This window comes from Zootoca vivipara, chromosome 3, assembly GCF_965207765.1.
Source record: "Zootoca vivipara chromosome 3, rZooViv2.hap1.1, whole genome shotgun sequence".
Taxonomy (NCBI): Eukaryota; Metazoa; Chordata; class Lepidosauria; order Squamata; family Lacertidae; genus Zootoca; species Zootoca vivipara.
The window spans coordinates 23,456,387-23,476,241 of NC_142586.1; the positions used below are offsets into that span (position 1 = coordinate 23,456,387).

General features: G+C 38.9%; 1 protein-coding gene and 1 pseudogene across 1 annotated transcript in view; one reads left to right on the top strand and one right to left on the bottom strand.

Moving 5' to 3' along the window:
• Positions 1–19,855, top strand: part of SNTG2 (syntrophin gamma 2) — a 120,169-nt gene that overhangs the window by 81,242 nt on the left and 19,072 nt on the right. The window contains exons 10-12 of the mRNA XM_088665607.1: positions 2,095–2,133; positions 6,324–6,440; positions 17,743–17,814. Coding sequence (XP_088521733.1) covers positions 2,095–2,133; positions 6,324–6,440; positions 17,743–17,814 — 228 coding nt within the window. The remainder of the gene's footprint in view (positions 1–2,094; positions 2,134–6,323; positions 6,441–17,742; positions 17,815–19,855) is intronic.
• On the bottom strand, positions 13,581–13,698 carry LOC118083274 (U4 spliceosomal RNA; annotated as a pseudogene).

Genomic DNA, 19,855 nt, shown 5'->3' on the forward strand with positions numbered 1-19,855 from the left:
GTGTCTGTACTCCGTCAAAAGGTTAATGTGCATCAGTTACACCACTTCTGAAACAAAAGGTATTCTTGGAACTCTGACTGTAAGATGAATCAGTCTATCTCCTGTCCATATCAGTCTTACAAGTTTTCATTCATAAGTCCGTTCTATCAGTTTTTGCATTATATGCAATATTTTTTTAAAGCAACAGGATTTTTTTTATTTAAACAGGTGTTTTCTCAGAAAATCTGCATTTTTAAATTCATTTTATCCTAAAATACTTGTTTTAATATGCATTTTAGCAAAATAATAATAATAAAAATAACCAAGTACTGCATTACTAAATTTGAAAAAGTGCTAAATGCAAAGGCCAATTACATTCAGATCCGCACATTAGTACAGGTTAGTTCATATTGGAATTTGCAAATAAAAATGAATTCCTCAAGCCACCCTAGTAATAGGTAGATTCTGTAGACGTTCTCATGGTTGTACAGCAGCAAATCTTTTTTTACATGCAACTACATGTATAAAACAGCCCTTCTGTGAATGGAGGATGCCCTTTTGGATGCAGAAGGGGGCAGTTTTGGATTTTACCTGCCAGTTCAGGTGCTCTGAGATTCTTTTCTGCATACGCCTCAACATGCAAGACTTTTAACTAACTGGGTGATCAGCAACGGCTGCTTTTATTACTCTGGAATTGTACTGCATTTTAGACTGCTTCTCTTGTTAGAGTACTGTTGTTTATATTACATTGTTTTATGTGATTGCTTAATTGTAGACTGCTGTGGCTATTTTAATAGAAAAGTGTTGTATAAATATTTAAAATGCAATAAATATATAAAAAGCTGTGCAAGCATTTTAATGTAAGTGATTATTCATATTTAGCAGTATAATTCTCCAGTGGTCCACATAATACAGGTTTTGAGAGGGACTCCTGAAGACAGAAAAGTTGTAAGGATCTGATGCAAAGTGTGTTTAATGTTCCACATCACTGAAATCAAGAGGGTTTTTTCCCTTGCTCACAGAAGTGTCCAAAGGGTTATGCTTGCTGCAGATTTCTCTAAGAATTTTAGTTACAGTACTGCTTAAAAAGAAGAGATACTGATTATTTATACAGTATACAGCATGGGTAGGCAAACTAAGGCCCGGGGGCCGAATCCGGCCCAATCGCCTTCTAAATCCTGCCCGCGGATGGTCCGGGAATCAGTGTGTTTTTACATGAGTAGATTGTGTGCTTTTATTTAAAATACACCTCTGGGTTATTTGTGAGGCATAGGAATTCGTTCACTACCCCCCCCCAAAAAAATATAGTCCCCCCCCCCAGGTCTGAGGGACAGTGGACCGGCCCCCTGCTGAAAAAGTTTGCTGACCTCTGGTATACAGTTATATTGTATCTTTCCACAGTTGAGCATGAGCATAGCTGCCAAGTTATCCCTTTTTTTAAGGGATTTTCCCTTATGCTGAATAGGCTTCCTCGCGAGAAAAGGGAAAACTTGGCAGCTATGCATGAGTAATAAAGTACAGTGGTATCTCGACTTACGAAGACGATCCGTTCCGCAGCCGTCTTCGTAAGTCGAAGTCTTCGGTTGTCGAAGTGCCACTTCTGCGCATGCACAAAGTGTGATTTTGCGCTTCTGTGCATGCGCCGACCACGTGCGCCACTTTGTGCAGGCACAGAACGCACACGCGGCGAAAAGACTTCCGGGGTTGTTGACTTCGGAAGTCGAAACCTTTGGAAGTCGAATCATTCGGTTGTCGAGGTACCACTGTAAAAATAAATGAACAACCAGATGAAAGTGATTTTAAAAAACCCACCTATGAATACCTTATACAAATGATTTGCTGAACTGAGGAATCTGTGATTTAAGTGAATTAAAGAATAAACAGTACCTTCAATCTCCCCCACCCCTACCCCCATGAGGATATAATGCACAAAGCCATAGAGTTGTTGTTGTTGTTTTCATTTTCTGTCTCTAATGTGAATATAGTATGTTTGCATTCTAGTTTGCAATGCAGATGGCACTCTACAGTCAAACTCTAGTTATGTACAAAACATGTAAGATACAACAATCTGATTTAATATGAAATGGCAGCTATATCTCTTCTTCTTTTTTGCAGATGAAGATGGCAAATAAATGCTGTTCTCCCTCAGATCAGGTATGACAATTTACTTTGGTTACTGCTAAAAGTCTGCCATTTCACTTCCGTCTTCCAATTAGTCACAAAAAAGGAGCACATGTAAGCCGAAGTTCAGCATCTGGTTGGCCACTGTGAGAACAGGATGCTGAGCCTTTGGACTGATCCAGCAGTGTTTGTCTTATGTTCTTAAAACAGCTTTCTATGTTCTTTCCAGTCATGTCTGAAATTACCTCTCTTTCATGTAACATGTACATTGCCTTTGCTGCAAAATTCACTCCAGACATTTTAACAGGACTGATTCAGCTAAGCTATTTTTTGTTGTAATGATTCTTTGAGATGTTTGTTTGTTTGTTTGAAGGCTCATATATTTGCCTCAGTGTGAAAATGAAATGTCAGCCCAATAGCATAAACTTGTACATCATCTAGTTGGAACTTGTAGAAAGTTAACCATTCCTGCACTCCAAATATTAGCACTTTTCAAGTCTGCCTTGTACAATTTATCAAAATGTTCAGAACACTGAAAGCACTTAACACCGTGTTATTCTTGGAGGCAGCTAGATTTGTGACTCGATTTCTAAACACACACACACATCAATGGATCAATGGTTTTCTTTACGAAGCATTAAAGATTGTCTCCAACAAAGTTGTCGCCTTCACACCAGGGCTTCTGCTTGGGCAATAGAACTTCCCCTCCTTCTCCTCTCCCCATGGGTCCCATGTGACTCCCAATCTTCTCCAGAGGGTTGAGGGAACCCCAAAATAAATTTGGGGAGCAAGCAGGGGAATGAGAGAGGGGGGTATTTTTGTTGCACAAATGGGACAGCTTCACTGGATAAGTGATATAACCATAAATGTGATGGTGCTATTTGTGCAGAGGACACACACATCTATTCTTTTAGCTTAAAATGAATTTTCCTCTCATTGCTTAATGGGAAGTCTAAAGTGAGGTTTTTAATCAACTTAATATGAACTACTAGTCTGGTGTCAATCCAGTTTTATTACTATAGTATTTTGAAGCACGTTTAGAGATTGAAAAACAGATTTGTAATGCTTGGCTGGGCACTTGTATTCTATATATTGGAAATAATATATCTCACTGTAGAAAAGCAGATTTAAAAAGAAAGAAAGAAAAGCTCTTGCTTAGACCCACCCTTCATTACCAACCGAAATCAAATTCTAAGTATAATTAACTGCATTTGCTCACATTAATTGCTTTCTGTTCTTGCCTGTCCTGCTTTTGCCTGTCCGCAGCAATTAGAGTGGCCATTTATGCATAATAAAAAGAATGTTTTTCGATCAAAAAAGATGAATAGATGATACAGGTTTGCATAAAATCTGCATATACATACTTAGAAATTATTAATAGCATTTAAATAGAAATGCAAAACAGCTCCCATAAGTAGATGACCCAAGTGCCTTTTCAGTCTGCTGCCCAGGTCCCTGTTGCCCCTTCTTATGGTTTTTTAACTTCAAGCCAGCCCTTCAAAGAGAGGACTCTTCTCTATAAAGTAAGACACATGGACAAATCTATGCCCTAGTGTACAGTTGAACCAGCTGATTTTGAAGTACTTAAAATAGCCCATCATATAATTTGCATGCTAATGTCCTGGTCCTCACTGGCAGATGAAGATCTTGAACTCACAGCACAGTTTCTGCCAAAGTATCAAATGCATGCATCAGTTTGGGACACAGGCAAGGCACAGGTTACAAAGTGCAGCAGGTGGCGAAGAGATATAGATACATAGCTAATCACAATCTAAAGCATTGTTCCAACAAGCAACATGTCACCTGCACCTTCCTTTTGAAGAAGGCAAGCAAGCAGATACTCCTTCAAGTAGCTTAGGCTTGCAAAGTTTGTTTGCGCTCACACTCACACCTCTGTTTCCATGGAGGTGGGAATTGGTGCCAATTCGGCATCCAATTTACCAGAGGAGGTGGTGCCAGGGTATGTCTGGTGTCACAGAGGCAGAACACTCTTTTGCCAATCTGCTTAGTCCCTCCCCTGGATCCAACTCTCAATTCCTTGGACTACTGGCCTCTTCCTCCCCAAACTCATGACACCTCTTGGGGTCCCAATTTCACCGCCGGCATCCCACTACAATCCTTCCCAGGGTTGTTCAGCTCCAACTCCCTAAGCACTTCCCATTCCTCATCAGGATCCAACCATCCCCCTCCATGTTATCTCCAACAGGAATCATGACTGCTAACTTTCTTCAGAACTTCAGGCAACCTGGCAAGTTTATTAGAGTAATCGCCAGTTTTAATTGCCATTTACTTATTCATGTGAGACACGCAAGATTTCAGAAGGGCAAAATCTGCTCCAGCTTCACTTTTCTCAGTTTCCTCCTCCCTTGTATATAATTGCTGTCACCAACTGCTCATTTGTATTTGAATAAATAGACCAAACAAGCAACCCAAAGATGCCTAAAGCTACAACTTCCTTTGCCTTCTTAATTTTTTATTGCAACATGACACAAAATGGCATATCTTACTCCTAGTGAAGTCATTGTTCCCGTTTTCAGCTGCAACCCTGCCAGCCTACATATTATGTTTGTGAAATGCCTATTTCTTCTTCATTTTTATGCTCAGCAGTTTGCCTTCCCTATATTTATTGTAATACTTATAATCTCCAAAATAAATGTTACATAAAATCGAAGCTCATATTTTTGTTCAGTCTTTACAGTATCTCTATGCCCTTTTCAGCGTTTTGTTTTACAAAAAAGATAAATAGCAATTCATATGCAGAGGGTGTCACTGAAGGGGCATTAACATAATGTATTGTTTTGTTTAATCATGGAGATATGCAGTGCAATCTTCTACATGTGTACTCCAAAGTAGGCCTCATTGAACTTAATGCGACTTACTTCTGGGTTAGCAAGTTTAAGATTGCAAATATCCTAAAATCTCTTCATGGAACGCCACTTTCATATTTATTTATTATTTATATAATGGATTTATACACCTTTCTTATTGAACACATTATAAAGGAGCCTTAAAAACTCCCCGTAAAGCAATACTTCATGGTTCTTCATACCTGCAGAGTTTCCCCCTTGAGGTGTATGTATTTCAAGCATACAGGTAGGTAGCCGTGTTGGTCAGCCATAGTCGAAATAAAATAAAAACATTCCTTCCAGTAGCACTTTAGAGACCAACTAAGTTTTTTATTTCATTTCAAGCATAGCTACTACTTTGAAGAATAATGGGGCTATTGTTTTTTCAGTTATTAATATGAGTTGTTATTAATAGCTGGATAAGGAGTGAAGCTTGGATCAAAAGTTGCCTTGCACCAGTGAAAATGAATTTGTGCTTGCGCAACCATGCAATCCTTACAGTTTCCACCGATTCACCCATCCTATCCCATCCCATGCCATTCTAGAGGTCCCCTACTTCTCTATGAGTAAAATGTTAAATGGAATTCTCTGGACCTGACTCATAATCTTTTGGAGAGAAATATATATTTACTCCATGGTTTTATATAATATTAACTTTGTAATTTACACTTAGTTTACCTGCTGTATATTCCTTATGATCTGATAAACACGTTGATGCTCTTAAGACCGTAGGAGAGCATGACATAGCAGTTGCTTTAAAATAGATAATTCTTCACAAACAAGGTTATGTTAGTGATATAGGACTTGCCTATATAGCTATCTCATGAATATATGGCATTGTCCTGCCCTTGAATCAAGAGCCATTCATCAATCCATCTTGCTTCTTTAACTGGAAGCAGATCTACCAAGTTTTGGTCAAGTCTTTCCCAGTCCTACTATTTGAGATGCCTAATGATAGATCTTGGAGATTAAACCTAGGATCTTCTGCATGCAGAGTATGTCCTCTGTCGCTGAACAATGGCTATAACATATCTACATATTCTCAAATCCTTGTGGGTATTTTTGCACATTGCTCATTTTCCGACAGCTGTGCTGCTATGACATACATCAAATTATGTACTTTATTAAACATTGTTCAGCTTCTACATGCAATGACTTTCAGCCGCTAGTTTTAGCAACACCAGAAAGAACCAGGGTGCTCTATAGATTGCATGAGTTGAGGGTTTGCGCATTAGAGACCTTAGAGCATTGCTGTGCCCAGGACAAAGTGATTGTGCTTTCTTCTTCCAGTGTAGAAGTGATGGTCAGCAGGATTATGTAATATATAACTTCTGGTAGACTGAGTTGAAATTCATTTTCAAAGATTTTATTCTGCAGGTCATACATATGGGGTGGGTGAATGAGAGGCTCCAGGGCGCAGATTCCCCTCAGCTCTATAAATTCAAGTTCCTGGCATTGAAGGGTTCGTCATTCTACATATTCAGCACGCCACCGGTAAGCAACCTTTTCGCATGCGATAGTTATTGAAATTATTTTTGTTGGAACAGAAAATGACCCTTCCTATTGAATAATGAAGCACAGTGGAATTTACAAAAGGAAGTTCACAACAACTCTTTCAGATACTGTTAGTCTTTCTCTCCCATGCATAAAACATCGAGATCACTGGGAGCACAACTTATTCAGGGCTTTAATAATGTCATCAGGGCTTTCTTTGCTTTTTGAGCCTAAGTTGAGGCCCAGGTGGCCTGATGCAGGTACCTAAAGCATCAGTGGCTAACTAATACATTATAATTGTAGCCAGGTTTGTGGTAGATGTGATAGCATGAGATATTAGGAGCAGGAGTACAACTGCATGATGACTTCTAAATGAGCAGTAGGGCTTTTTGACCTTTTCCTCTACAATCCACATCTCTGGAGAGAAGGGTCACAAGCCTTAGTCCTCATTCAAAATCTGTCTAGAACCCATCCTGAAAGCAAAGTCTCTTAGACAAAATGTTCTTTCGCCATCATATTTAGAATGCAGTCTTGCATTTTTAGTTACAGCCACTTTTTACAACCGGCAGGCCACAGGTTCCCTCCTACATGCTTCTCTCTCTCTCTCTCTCTCTCTCTCTCTCTCTCTCTCTCTCTCTCTCTCTCTCTCTCTCACACACACACACACACACACACACACACACACACACAGAGAGAGAGAGGGGGGGAGGGATGCATGGAGATGGAATGGCAAACAATTTAGTGGTGTGGGATCTGGCGCAAGATACTGATTTCTTTACTTAACATAAAGGATAGGGAAGTGTTTAGTTACAACAATATAATATGACGCGGAAGGGAAAAAATGACACGTGGAACTTCCACCCGCTTCTTTTTTAAAAAAAAAAAAAAATCCTGGTAACCAGATTTGGCTTACAAACAGTGCCAAATCCTATGCTTGAAAAACCCAAGGTTTTTTTTTAGCAAAGCAATAATTTATAAGAACATGCCTATTTTGCACATATTTATGTAACTGGCACGCTTTATTCTTAATCTAATAGTTGATATTTTGAAACTTGGAATTTGAAAGTCAGTGTGTTGTGGTGTCAGGAGGTCAAATTTTCACACAATTTGCCAATCTCCTTGTGTTCTCAAGTGCAAGATGTTAACTGTCAAAATGTTTTGGCAGTTCCTTTGGCTCCTTATAAACAGGTGTGCCCATCACAAAAAGCAACATTGTCATTATCACTAATTAACATTGCTAATTTGAAGTTGTTGTTAATCACTTCCTAAATTTGAATATTCTGTGAAGACTAAAAATGAGTACGGTAGAATAAGTTCATTTGACTGGTACAAACTACCATATTGCAATTACAAGCTTTGGGTTGTATCCAAAGTTTGTGATACACAGAGTAGACCTACTGAAATTTATCAACATGGCTACCTTAGAACCATTAATTTCAATTGGTCTACTTTGAGTAAACGTAGTGGGTACAACCCTTTATTAAGGCTGCATTAGGGTCTAAAATACATTGTTAAACTTTTGATTTATTAATGCATTGTAAAGTTAAAATTAAAAAACCTGACTGCTTTTGTTTGTTTGATATATTTTACCCCACCATATCACTAAACATTCCAGCCCAAAAAAACTCCATAAGTTTCAAAATTTAAAATTAAAATCTAAAAAGAGGAACAATAGTTAAGAACAAAGGGTAGCATAGCAATCAGTTCACAACAATACTAAGCAGCGACAAATAGAACAACACAACATCCTAAATGAAAATGGCTCAACAAATACAACTGTTTTCACCTGGTGCCTATAATTAATACAGCTAAATGACAAGTATACAGACTTGGGAATCATAGAATCATAGAGTTGGAAGAGACCACAAGGGCCATCCAGTCCAACCCCCTGCCAAGCAGGAAACACCATCAAAGCATTCTTGACATATGGCTGTCAAGCCTCTGCTTAAAGACCTCCAAAGAAGGAGACTCCACCACACTCCTTGGTAGCAAATTCCACTGCCGAACAGCTCTTACTGTCAGGAAGTTCTTCCTAATGTTTAGGTGGAATCTTCTTTCTTGAAGTTTGAATCCATTGCTCCGTGTCCGCTTCTCTGGAGCAGCAGAAAACAATCTTTCTCCCTCTTCCATATGACATCCTTTTATTTAAAGGTCTATTTAAAGCCAGTGGATCACTTCAGTGAATACCCAAATGTTAGTCACCATCTATCTAAACTCAGTTATACATCAAAGTACCCATTATGCTCTGCATTTCATGTTTCTATATTCAGGTAGGTAGCTGTGTTGGTCTGACACAGTCGAAATATAAAAATAAAATTAAATGTCCAGTAGCACCTTAGTGAGCAACTAAGTTTGTTCTTGGTATAAGCTTTCGTGTGGCATGCACATTTCCAGGCCCGGCTCTAGGTGTAGTCCCGGTGGCGCAGGGCGCCAGGGCCGGCAGGGGGCGCTGCGCGACAAAGCCGCGCGGAAATTGTAATTCAGCAACTTCTCTTTCAAGTCTGTTTCTGAAATTCTTTTGTAATAAGACAGCTGCTTTGAGATCTTGTATTGAATGTCATAAGAGATTGAAGTGTTCTCCTACTGGCTTCTCTGTCTTGTGATTCCTGATGTCAGATCTATGTCCATTTATCCTTTGGCGTAGGATTTGGCCTGTTTGTCCAATATAGAGAGCTGAAGGGCACTGCTGGCATTTGATGGCATACACAATGTTAGAAGATGAGCAATTAAATAGTCCTGAGATGGTATGTTGGATGTTGTTGGGGCCAGTAATGATGTTGTCTGGGTGTATGTGGCAGCAAAGTTGGCATCTGGGTTTATTGCAGGCTCTGGTACCAGTGTCCATGTTGTCTGGTGGTTGTATTATTGTGGGTGAGGAGTTGCATTTCATGTTATTAGGCAACATTACCATCTTCCTTTTCATTTCTGTGAAGAGCCTCCAAATATGTGTCTGTCTAAACTTTGTGGTTGAGCAGCAAAGGACAGTGGGCACCCATCTCCACTTAAGAGCTTCCAAGGACATTTGACCGACTATCATTATAGAGACGAAATGCATTCCAGGAACATAATATTAGCAAGTGGGTAGTAGTTACTAACACTTCTCAGTTAAATGTCATATTGGATGTACTGTTATGCTGGACTCAGGGCCCTGCTTATGGGCTTCCCAGAGGCTTCTGGGTGGCCATTGTGACAACAGGATATTAGACTAGATGGGCCTCTGGTCTTGACCCAGTAGGTCAGAGGCAGTAAACGCTTCTAAATACTAGGTGCTGGAAAGTGCAGGAGCAGAGATTGTTCTTGTGCTCCTGTCCTTGTTGGGTTCTTCTTGTAGGCCTCTGGTCGGTTACTGTGAGATCAGGTTGCTGGACAAGACGGGCCATTTGTCTCATCCAGGAGACTGTTCTTATATCCCTACTTTTTAACGTTTTCATGTAACAGTTTGGTAAAGAGAGAAGGAAGCACCCTAAGCATTTTGAAACTTTCAAGTCCTTTCTTACCCTTCCCTAGTGAGAGGTGGAGCAAACAGAAGCCTGGCTTCACTTCTCAGCATGTGTTACCGGAGGGCAAACAGAAAGCCATGTTCCACAGCTAGTAAGTCGAGACTTTTAAAGGAGAACATTGAATAGAGAATTCTTAGGATCAACTGAGTAATTCAAGTCATACCCTTTGATTGCCAAGCATCTATGGGTGGGTGAGACAAGAGCTACCAGTGAACAGTTATACTCACTGACAACAAAAGGTAAAATATAGTAAGCCATGTGCCTCCCTTTCATAGCATATAACTGACAGAGTTCAAACAGCGATGGAAGAAATTTGACCTCTTGAGCACAATTACACACTATGTGGGTTTGCAGCTTCATAGTCATTTCTCTTCATCAATGCATACAGACACACAGATCAATGTAGAGGACAAAAACAAGATTGTGACCCAATCCTAACAGCTGGCAAAACTAACAAAACAGGTGCTGTAGGAATTTTCCCAAAAAACTTTGGAAGGCCAACTTTGCTTTTGCATTGTTATATTATTACATGTACATATTCCGATGAACATGTTCAGAATTGTATTGGAGCAGCTTGATTTAAAACCAGACAGTTTTAACAACTGTTTTCAATCAAGATGAAAGGCTTACTTAAACCATAGATTTCAAGAAGTTTCCTAACACTGGCATTCCGAGCATGCATACAACACTGGTTGTGAAAACTATTAAGACAGCTTGTCTATTGTGACCAAATAGAAAGTTTATTGTGGGTTTCCACAATGCACACCCCCTTTTTGAACCATCATTTTTGTAAGTTTCATGTGTTCAACCTCAGTTCTTCTTGTACAAAATAATATTTCTAATTTTATTAGAAGGAGACAGAGTTGTTTATGCACTGCTACCCTATTTGCCATAATAATGAATTGCTGAGCCATAAACAAATTTGTCATTTTGATTAGAATACTTGCATTAAGATACATTTTAAAGGTTTTGTTTTACTCATATTTCTTTTTTGGTATAAAAACCACGAGCTTATATAGATGGCACCGACCTTGCATCTATTGGCTTATCTTATACATGGGGTGATTTGTCCCCCTGCAGAAAATTCACCCCTTCTTCCATGTCCAGTTTCTCCAACAGAATCTCTATTGCTGGAAGGGGGCCTCACCTTCCAGTCTTGGTCCAGGAGCATTTGTCCTCGTTTAGACTCTTGAAGCTGATACTCTTCCCCCCCCTCCACCTCTCCACTGCTGAAGTAATTTGAGTTTGCTTCCTCTTTCTGTGCTTCTCTCCCCTTGACCTTTGGCCACCTTGCATTCTCATACCCATCATCAGGGTTACCAGCACATTGTTCCCTCAAATCCATATTCTGCTTCCTCATTTCAGTGCAGAGGAAAGCTCTTCACTCCTATGCCTTTCCATGCATAGAACTGTGTATTCATCCATGCATAGAATATATATTCTTGAAAAATTCACTTAACATCAGCTTAGAAAATCTGGCAACTACATGTCAAAGGGAGCCCTTCTTGCGAAGATCAGCACATTCATCAATGCTGAATTATAGGGACAAAGCAGTGTATCAGCACTGTCAATCTTGATGGGTTACTGGTAAACTAGGATTTTTTTTAAGTTAATCTGTTATTCAAGAACTGTAGGAAGACTTCAGCAAAAACATTCACTAGAAAGGAAAGACTTAATCCCTTGATCACAATGGTACCTTTTTAGCAAAACTGACATATCAGAAAGCTTTAATCTATTTGCTTGGATTGTATAGGCTTTGTTTGTTTTCTTCTACGATATCTATACTATGAGGAAGATTGCTGAATTTGCTTTTTTATTGTTGGAAATATTTGTTTGGAATATGATCAACTGGTTGGGTGTTTTTTTTTCTTCATTTTTCTAATGGGAACAATGATTACTTTAAAATGCAGAGACTCTAGAGAGCAGAGTACTCCTAAAAGCATCAAATCCACACACAGAGATGTCTGCAACCCATTAGGCACCATTCAAGTACATAGGTTTGTGCATCTTTAATTTCCCATATTCTTTTGCTAAAAGAAGAGTACAAGCAATGAAGCTGTCTCAAGAAAACTAGCACTGTAATCTTCCCAAGGTGTCTCATTTCAGTGTGGAAATCAAGTTAATTCCTCTTTCTGCAAGGATTATTTAACATTTAAATCTAAGTATTACTTTTATTTAAAAATAGCTATATCATTTTAGGGGAAACGTTATTAATTTCACTCAGCTGCATAGTTGTACCCCTTCAGTCAAACTTATTGAATGCCTATGTTGTGGGATTCTGATATATGTGGTGTTAGGAGTACAAAATCTGTCAAGTTTAGAGATACCACAATTTTTGCTACCTTTGGGGAAAGTAGTTTAATATATGACAGACTTCATAAATGGCACCCAACAGGCCCCTGTAGGAGTTAAACAACTTTTCAAAAATTGGACAGGTGTAGGCTTTGGCAATTATTTTGTAACTGCAGTTGCTCAAGAGGCTAATTAGGGACTGAAAATTATATTTTTGTCTTGTTGCTGGCAAAGTCTTTTGAACTATTGCCCTCAAGACTCTATCGTGTTAAATAAAACAGCAAACAAATGTGATTACAAAAGATTCTCAATAAGCTATTACTAGGCATTTCCCACTTCTAATCCATTTTAATTATGTTTAATTAAAATATTTCAAATCAGATGGTAATTAAACAATTCTGGGAGAGGGGCAAGCCTGTATACCAACTTTCCGTGTTCCAGAATATTAATGCTGGGTGTGTCTTGGAGGAAAACACATTTCCTGATGCAAACCTTACTTTATTCTTCCAGAGGACAGGCTCCAGAAGGAAATGGAGACATTCAGAAGCACTGGGAAACTCTAGTATGCTAGGGCAATATAGGTTTGGATTATCTGGAAGGGCTGGTCCTGGAAGGGTTCTTCCCATGCACTATTAAGCTGTCTTTCTTTATAACACAAAGGAGTCAGGTTCGGTGACTGTCTGCTCCTTGCATTTTTACAGTGGGTACAGTACTTCACATACAATGTCCTTTCCTCTTGGAGCTCTGAGAAGCCAATCAATAGGTGTACGGTGAGGATTGATTAGACCGGAAGGAGTTTAAGATAGGTTGCTTACACTCTCAGGAATAGGTTCCCATCACTGGGGAATAACAAGTGGATCTGCTTCCTCCTCCATGACAATGGAGAAGTTTGGCAGGAAATGGTCTTCATTTGCCCTATGCACTGAGTTCTGTACTAGGATTTCCTTTACCAGGCAGAGAAAGCACCTAGACTCAAGGAGTTCAGTGAGCAGACACCTATAACACAGTGAAGAAACTTGGCTCTCCAAAGTACCCAAGGTTATTAAACAGTGTCTCATTTGGACAATATGAATAGTGGTAGTTTATCTGATGAACCCTAAGCACTTGTGTTCTAGGTTCAAAGCAACAAACCTTTCTTAGTCATTTTCTAATACACATTGTCTGTGCAAGCAGACTCTTCTCAAATAAGCTAAATTCTGTCCCACTCTTGTACAAACAGATGAATGGACCTTTTCTGCAGTGGCTCCCCTTCTGTGGAATGCTCTCCCCAGGGTGGTTCGCCTGGCGCCTTCATTATACACCTTTAGGCACCAGGCGAAAGCGTTCCTCTTTTTTTCTTCTTCTTGCCATTGCCAACTATATTTCAAGTCGTCATGGGAACAGTCGTATTGGGAAAAATTTTCAATTAGCAATAATCTTGCCTTGGATTAACCTCATTGGCTACGATACTGCCACTGCACAAAGCTAAAAGCGTTCCTCTTTAACCAGGCCTTTGGTTGGTTTGATTGACATCCTATGCCCTTTTAAAATGTGTTGTGGGTTGTTGTTGGTTTTCTTTTGATTATGTACTTTGTGGTTTTATATTCTGATTTTATCCTGTGAACCACCCTGAGACCTACAGGTATAGAGCGGTATATGAATTCAAGAAATAAAAACAATAATAAATTATTATTGTTGCTGAGATTCCGAAACAAGTGTGCACAGCCTACACTACTGGATTAAGCCAGGACCACTTTCTCCATTCACTGTCCATTAACACACACACTGCCTTATTAATCTAGAGAAAAGAAAACATATGACCTTAGTGAAATCAGGGCAACATTAACAGAATGTTAGGTTTTTTAAAAAAAAAACACCAGGAGAAATAAAGAAGCATTTTTATTTTATTTTACTGTAAAGGGAGAGAAAGATATATTACTATTTGAAAAGAGCCATTTTAAATTACTTAGGTTTCTTCAGTTCTGATTTACAAATATAAATAGAAGCATTTAATTAGGGCCACCCATTTCTTCTAAGCCCTTATAGACATTTTGGTAACACTGAAATGTAGTTTTAAGGTCAGCAATTATAATTTTTACAGGTCAGTATTCTTCATTCCACATTTGGTGTGAGTTTTGCCAGTTCATTCCTATCTACTCTTTCTCATTAAAGATTTACAGATTTTTCTTTTACTAAAGGTACTGTAATCCAGTAAATAACTTGTTGATGATTTATTGTACTGAAAAATCTAATAATATCACGGAATAGTTGAAAGTTGATGAATGTTCACAATACAACTGAGCTTAATAGGAATTCAGCAAAGTTGAAAATGACAGTTTGTCTTTTTAGGTGTATATAATATCAGCAATATGTTATGACAACATTGTACAGTTAATTCTGGGGTAATAATTATCATGTTGCAATATTAGCCCCGAATCAGCAATAGCAACCTAATTGTCCATAGTTATAGTAAATGGAGCCACATAACGTCATGCACCCATCATAACACTGAACTTACATTCTTCCACTTGTTAGTGGTCAAAAAATTTAAATACTTAGATATTCACTTCCAATTCAGAATGCTTGGAAAAACCATCACAAGTTTGCACTAAACGTGGCAGATACCTGTTCTTTGGCTATCACCTGTTGGTTAGTTATTTAATTAGTTAGTTAGTTTCCAATAGAGGAAACCAATATGTTCCTGCTACGCTAAATGTTTTCAATGTCAAAGTAAATCCAAAACTACTGTATGGCATACCATTATGGATTCGTGCTGTTGACCACTCACTGGAACGCAGCCAATCAAAATCCCTTCATAAAATCCTGGGTATGCCGAACTGTGTCCCATATGCCTGGAACTGTGTCCCATATGCCTGGAAACCGGAAAAGGGCCTATGGGAACTAGATCATGGTTTATCACCATAAAATTATGGCTACACCTTCCTTTCAAGTCTGACCCCTCTTCTCTAATTTCCCATATGCTGTTGGAATCCCACCATTCCAAATGGTTAGCTTGTACCAAGAATAAAATTTAAACCATTGGCCTATCATTTGATTTGTGACTTATGCTTCCACTGTTATAAGTATTTCAAACAATTAAGAGCAGATTTCTAGAAATTGAATTCCAAATTCTCAGTCGTGCAGCCAATAAATCTTGCTCTCTGTTGGAGTTAGGGATCTTACGATGTACCAGTGGCCCGGGTACTATTTTATAGTTACAAATGGTATGACAGGTTTTAGGAAGAAGTCTGCAAATACTGTCAATTTCCTCTTAGATAACATCTCATTGTATTGTGAGCATTTTGCTGCTTGAAAGCCCATAAAATGTCACTCATGTTCTAATGATAACCTTGCACACTGGGATACGCAGACAGTTTCAATATAGCTTTAAGTCTTATACTTTTGTTTGTTTTTTTAACACTCAGAATATACTCTGTGCCCTTTGTACCATCCCCAACAATCTTTGCTGCAAAAAGCATGGCAGGCTGCAAGAACATCAGAGAAATAAAAGGAATCCTAAACATAATAGAGGATGGTGAGGAAGCCTAAGCTTTGGTTGATAGGGACAGGGAGGAGGGGGTCATTTGTGACCAATTCAGCTCTGGCACCAAGAGCTAAAAGCCAAAGCCATTTTACACAAAGCAAAGAAATGACAGGAAAGGAAAGAACAGCGAAGCAAAAAGGAATGACAGAACCACTTCTTAATAGGAAGGCTGGCAATTCAGCCCACAATCCAGCTGATTGAACGCAATTGGATTTAAGGAAGTTCTTTTCCCTTCACCCAACTCGGGTTAAACATAGCCCTTCAGATTCATTGGATAGCAGATTATTCTCGACAAAAGCAGTGCAAAGGCAAATAACTGCGCCTGTTTCTTTTTCTTTCTTTCTCTTTTGTTTTGTTAGGAATTTTGGAAGGGGGTTGCCAGGCCCATCTAATGCATGAATCCAGCACGTGTTAAAAGCTAACCAAGCCTTCTAAATCTGGGAAATAGCCAAGCTAGCTTCCTGGTGAGCCGACGGGGGCTTAAGGGGCTCTGTGCAAGATAGCAAAATGGGTGGGGACCCCTCCCTCAACAGGCAAAGCCAGAGCTTGGAGTTGGAGTTTTGCAGCGATGTGACCTAAAAGTAAAGCAGCAAGCAGGAGAGAAAGTCAAAGCAATATCTGAGAGCTATGTTTTATTTCTGTTTGAATCCGAGGTGGCTGCTATGGGAGATTGGGAGAAGCAAGACCCTTTTGGGATGTTAATGCTGTGAACCCCTCCATCATAGGCTCAAGTTGTATATATGCATAAATAAACTATACATCATAAAGACACCACAGTATCTACTGTGTCTCATTCCAAAAGGAAACTCACCTGCAACCCCTAGAATCTCGCACCGTTCGGGGCGACGTTCAACAGCATCATTGGCTAAAAAAGTCAACTGTCTTTCAGAGCCAACAGTGATGCCTGTATCAGTAATAAAGATCAGATATTCAGTGAAGAGGGTTGGGGGGGTTAACTCCCTCTTCATTAGTTTTTTTTTATTAATGTAAAATATTGATTGCCTACTTCATTGTAACAATAATCCCAGAGAGGGCTAGGCAAAATACTTTAAAAAACACACATAATAATGGTATAAATATAATTACAAGGGCAAATATGAGACTTCTAAATAACTATAAATATGGGACTTCGTGACCCCATGGACCAGAGCCTGCCGTGCTCTGGTCCATGGGATCACGAAGAGTCGGACACGACTAAATGACTAAACAACAACAACAAAATAACTATTACAATATGTTTGAACTCCATAGCCTCAGCAGTGACTTAAATGGTGTTAGGATTAAAAATAAATAAATCCTTAAGCTGTTTTCCTGCAGTTTGTTTCACAGTGTCTCCAACAGATGAAATAAGCTGCTTTTCAAACAAAAGCTTGATCCTGTAAGCCTATATGGGTTTTACGGATTGCTGCAATCCCTTGATTTATCAAAATGTTTTAAGACAATGATGAGTCTCTTCAAATTTACCTCCACATTTGCTGCTAGGCATATATTTGCACCACCAGCTGAACAGAGTTCACTTTTCCCTTATGCGTTTTCCAGAGAGTACTCTATGGGCACATAGCGCTGCCATATTGTTAGATCTCAGCAAGCCATAGCCTATTCAGTGGGGAAACCAACTGGGAGCCCTATGTTAAGCAAGTCTTAGTTCCCAAAAGAAAGCAGGGTGTGTGTAATGATACATATTTAAAGCCCTGATATGCTACCTCTATGTGATGCATGAAAAAGAGTTGCTACAGAAGGAATAGCCATTGTACAAAGAATAACTGTTCTCAAATTTCCTGCTTTTTCAAAAATAAAAACAATATCTATTCTTTGTTTGTTTGTTTGTTTCTCTAGAGAAGGAACACACAGCCTTCAATTAACTAAACAACCAGATTTTTTAAAAAAACAAGAAATTAAAAGTTTATAGAATAGTAGGAGAAAATTTTTGTTTGGCAAAAAGTATTTTACCCAATGTATCTAATAATATTTTCTTTTGGTATTGCAGGTTAGCACTCTAGACTGGGTACGAGCTGAAAAAACCTATAACCTCTGTGAGGTTCTATTTAAAGTCCACAAGGTAGGTCTCCTGTTAAGTTATGGACTACATTTGGAATGGGAGGCTGTGATTTTCAACAATTAAAATAGAATGTGTTCCGATTAATTTTCTTGAATAAGAAATAGTTAGCCAAAACATAGTCTACATTGGAAAGCTAGTTCCCAGCAATGAACTATTGCCATTATTTGTGTTTGATGATCAGGTCTTGGCTCATTCTGAACAAATGCGGACAATTCTTAAACCCAATCTAATTTTTATATCAAGGGTAGCCAACATGGTGCTCTTCCGATATGGCTGCAGTATAACTCACAACAGTCCCAGCCAGGAATAATGCGAGTGTATGTTCAACAACATCTGGAAGTACCATGTTGGCTATCCCTATTCAACACAATCTATTTCATATATCATGTATGGTGGGGGCAGTAAGATTGCCCCTTACAGATGTTCCTGTGCATAGCTTAGTGGTATAACAACTATTTTGCATGCATAAGGTTCAAGATTTGGTGCCTAACATCTCAAGTTAAAATAATTTCAGGTAATAGGGCTGACTGACATCCAGGAGGGATGCTTCCACCACAAGGCTGGATGAAGCAAAGGTCTGCCAGTAGAAGGCAACTTCTAAGGCATGGCTTTGTGGTGGTTCCTGTCCAGTCTTCATAACTGCCTCCAGAAGGCGTGGCTTGGGGAATGTTGCCACCCATGCTGTTTTAATACTTGAGCAAAATTATATGGGGTTTTGGAGTGTGTTGCCCTCAGTATGCTGATTATATGCAGTTCTGTTTCTCCTTTACAGTACAAGCAGGTTTGGTGCTGACTTTGAGACTTTTTTTTTTGTATAAAGTAATATGCAGGTCTAAAACATCAAGTCCAATCAAATCACATATGCCTGAACAGTTAACTGGTCACCCAGATAAGCTACAAGAATCAACTATTTTATGATCCTGGTGGAATGTACATGTTTTGAATTTTGCATGCATTCCATCATTAAACATTACAGCTGAATGTCTGATAGCCCTGGAGAAAAGGAAAGCACACTGAATGGCTGGGAAGTTGATAGATATCTTGATAGATAGACACATTCAGTTCTTACCCAAGGACTGATGCATGCCCTTTATTTTCCTAATATTCTGGTAGGGTTAATTTCAAGAAGCCAACTTAACAGCAAATTCTGATGCTACGTTTTCATTCTGAGGTGGGGAGGGAAAGAGTTGGAAATAAGCTGCCCAAGATTCAGCCCTTCACATTCCTGACATTTTAATAAATGAACACTTAATTGTCAGTCTTGATGAATACATTAACTGAAACACAAAAAGCTTCAGTGTACAAGTCTAGCCATTCTACTGTTGACACTTCAGTATAAATGATAATGAAGGAAACTTAGAGCAAATCAATTAGGTTGGAGTAAACTTAATTTTCAGAAGAGATTAAAGCTTCTCGTTTATAAATTCTAAGGCGCAGTTTGCTCCGGAGAAAATGTTCCTTTGAGTTGTTTATGCAGGCAAGGTTTTCCTTGCTGACTTTTCATGATACGAGCTTTTAAGAAAGGAATAATCTTTAATGCCCTTCATATATTGGGTGGTCTCAGACCTGCTGTCCACCTGATTCTCTCTGCTCTGTTTAGGGCCGTGCATGTACAGAACCATCATCTGCTTTCAAATTCCAAGGCAGTAGTAGGATTATGCACAAAAACAGGAGCTAAAGAAGCCATTGTCCAACTACAGGCATTTGTCCCATGTTTCCATATCTGTTTTTTCACTGTTGCACCACCATGTAGCATTAAAATAGTTCAGTGTGAATAAATGAAAAACCAATAGCAAAAAGTGTCCATAAGACTAATTGATATATATTTATATATCATACATACATAGCCCAAAATCAGATATGAATATGAAGTCATTTGGTTGTTGCATACTGATGAAATACTTGTTAGCCTTTTTTTGCAGAAGGCATATCCCGTTTGATTTCTCCCCTCCCCTTGGTAGGTTTTCAGTCTGGGATTTTCAAAACCAAAAAAACTTTTCCTGGCTCTACTGCTTCACAGGGATGCCATTATGAAGATATT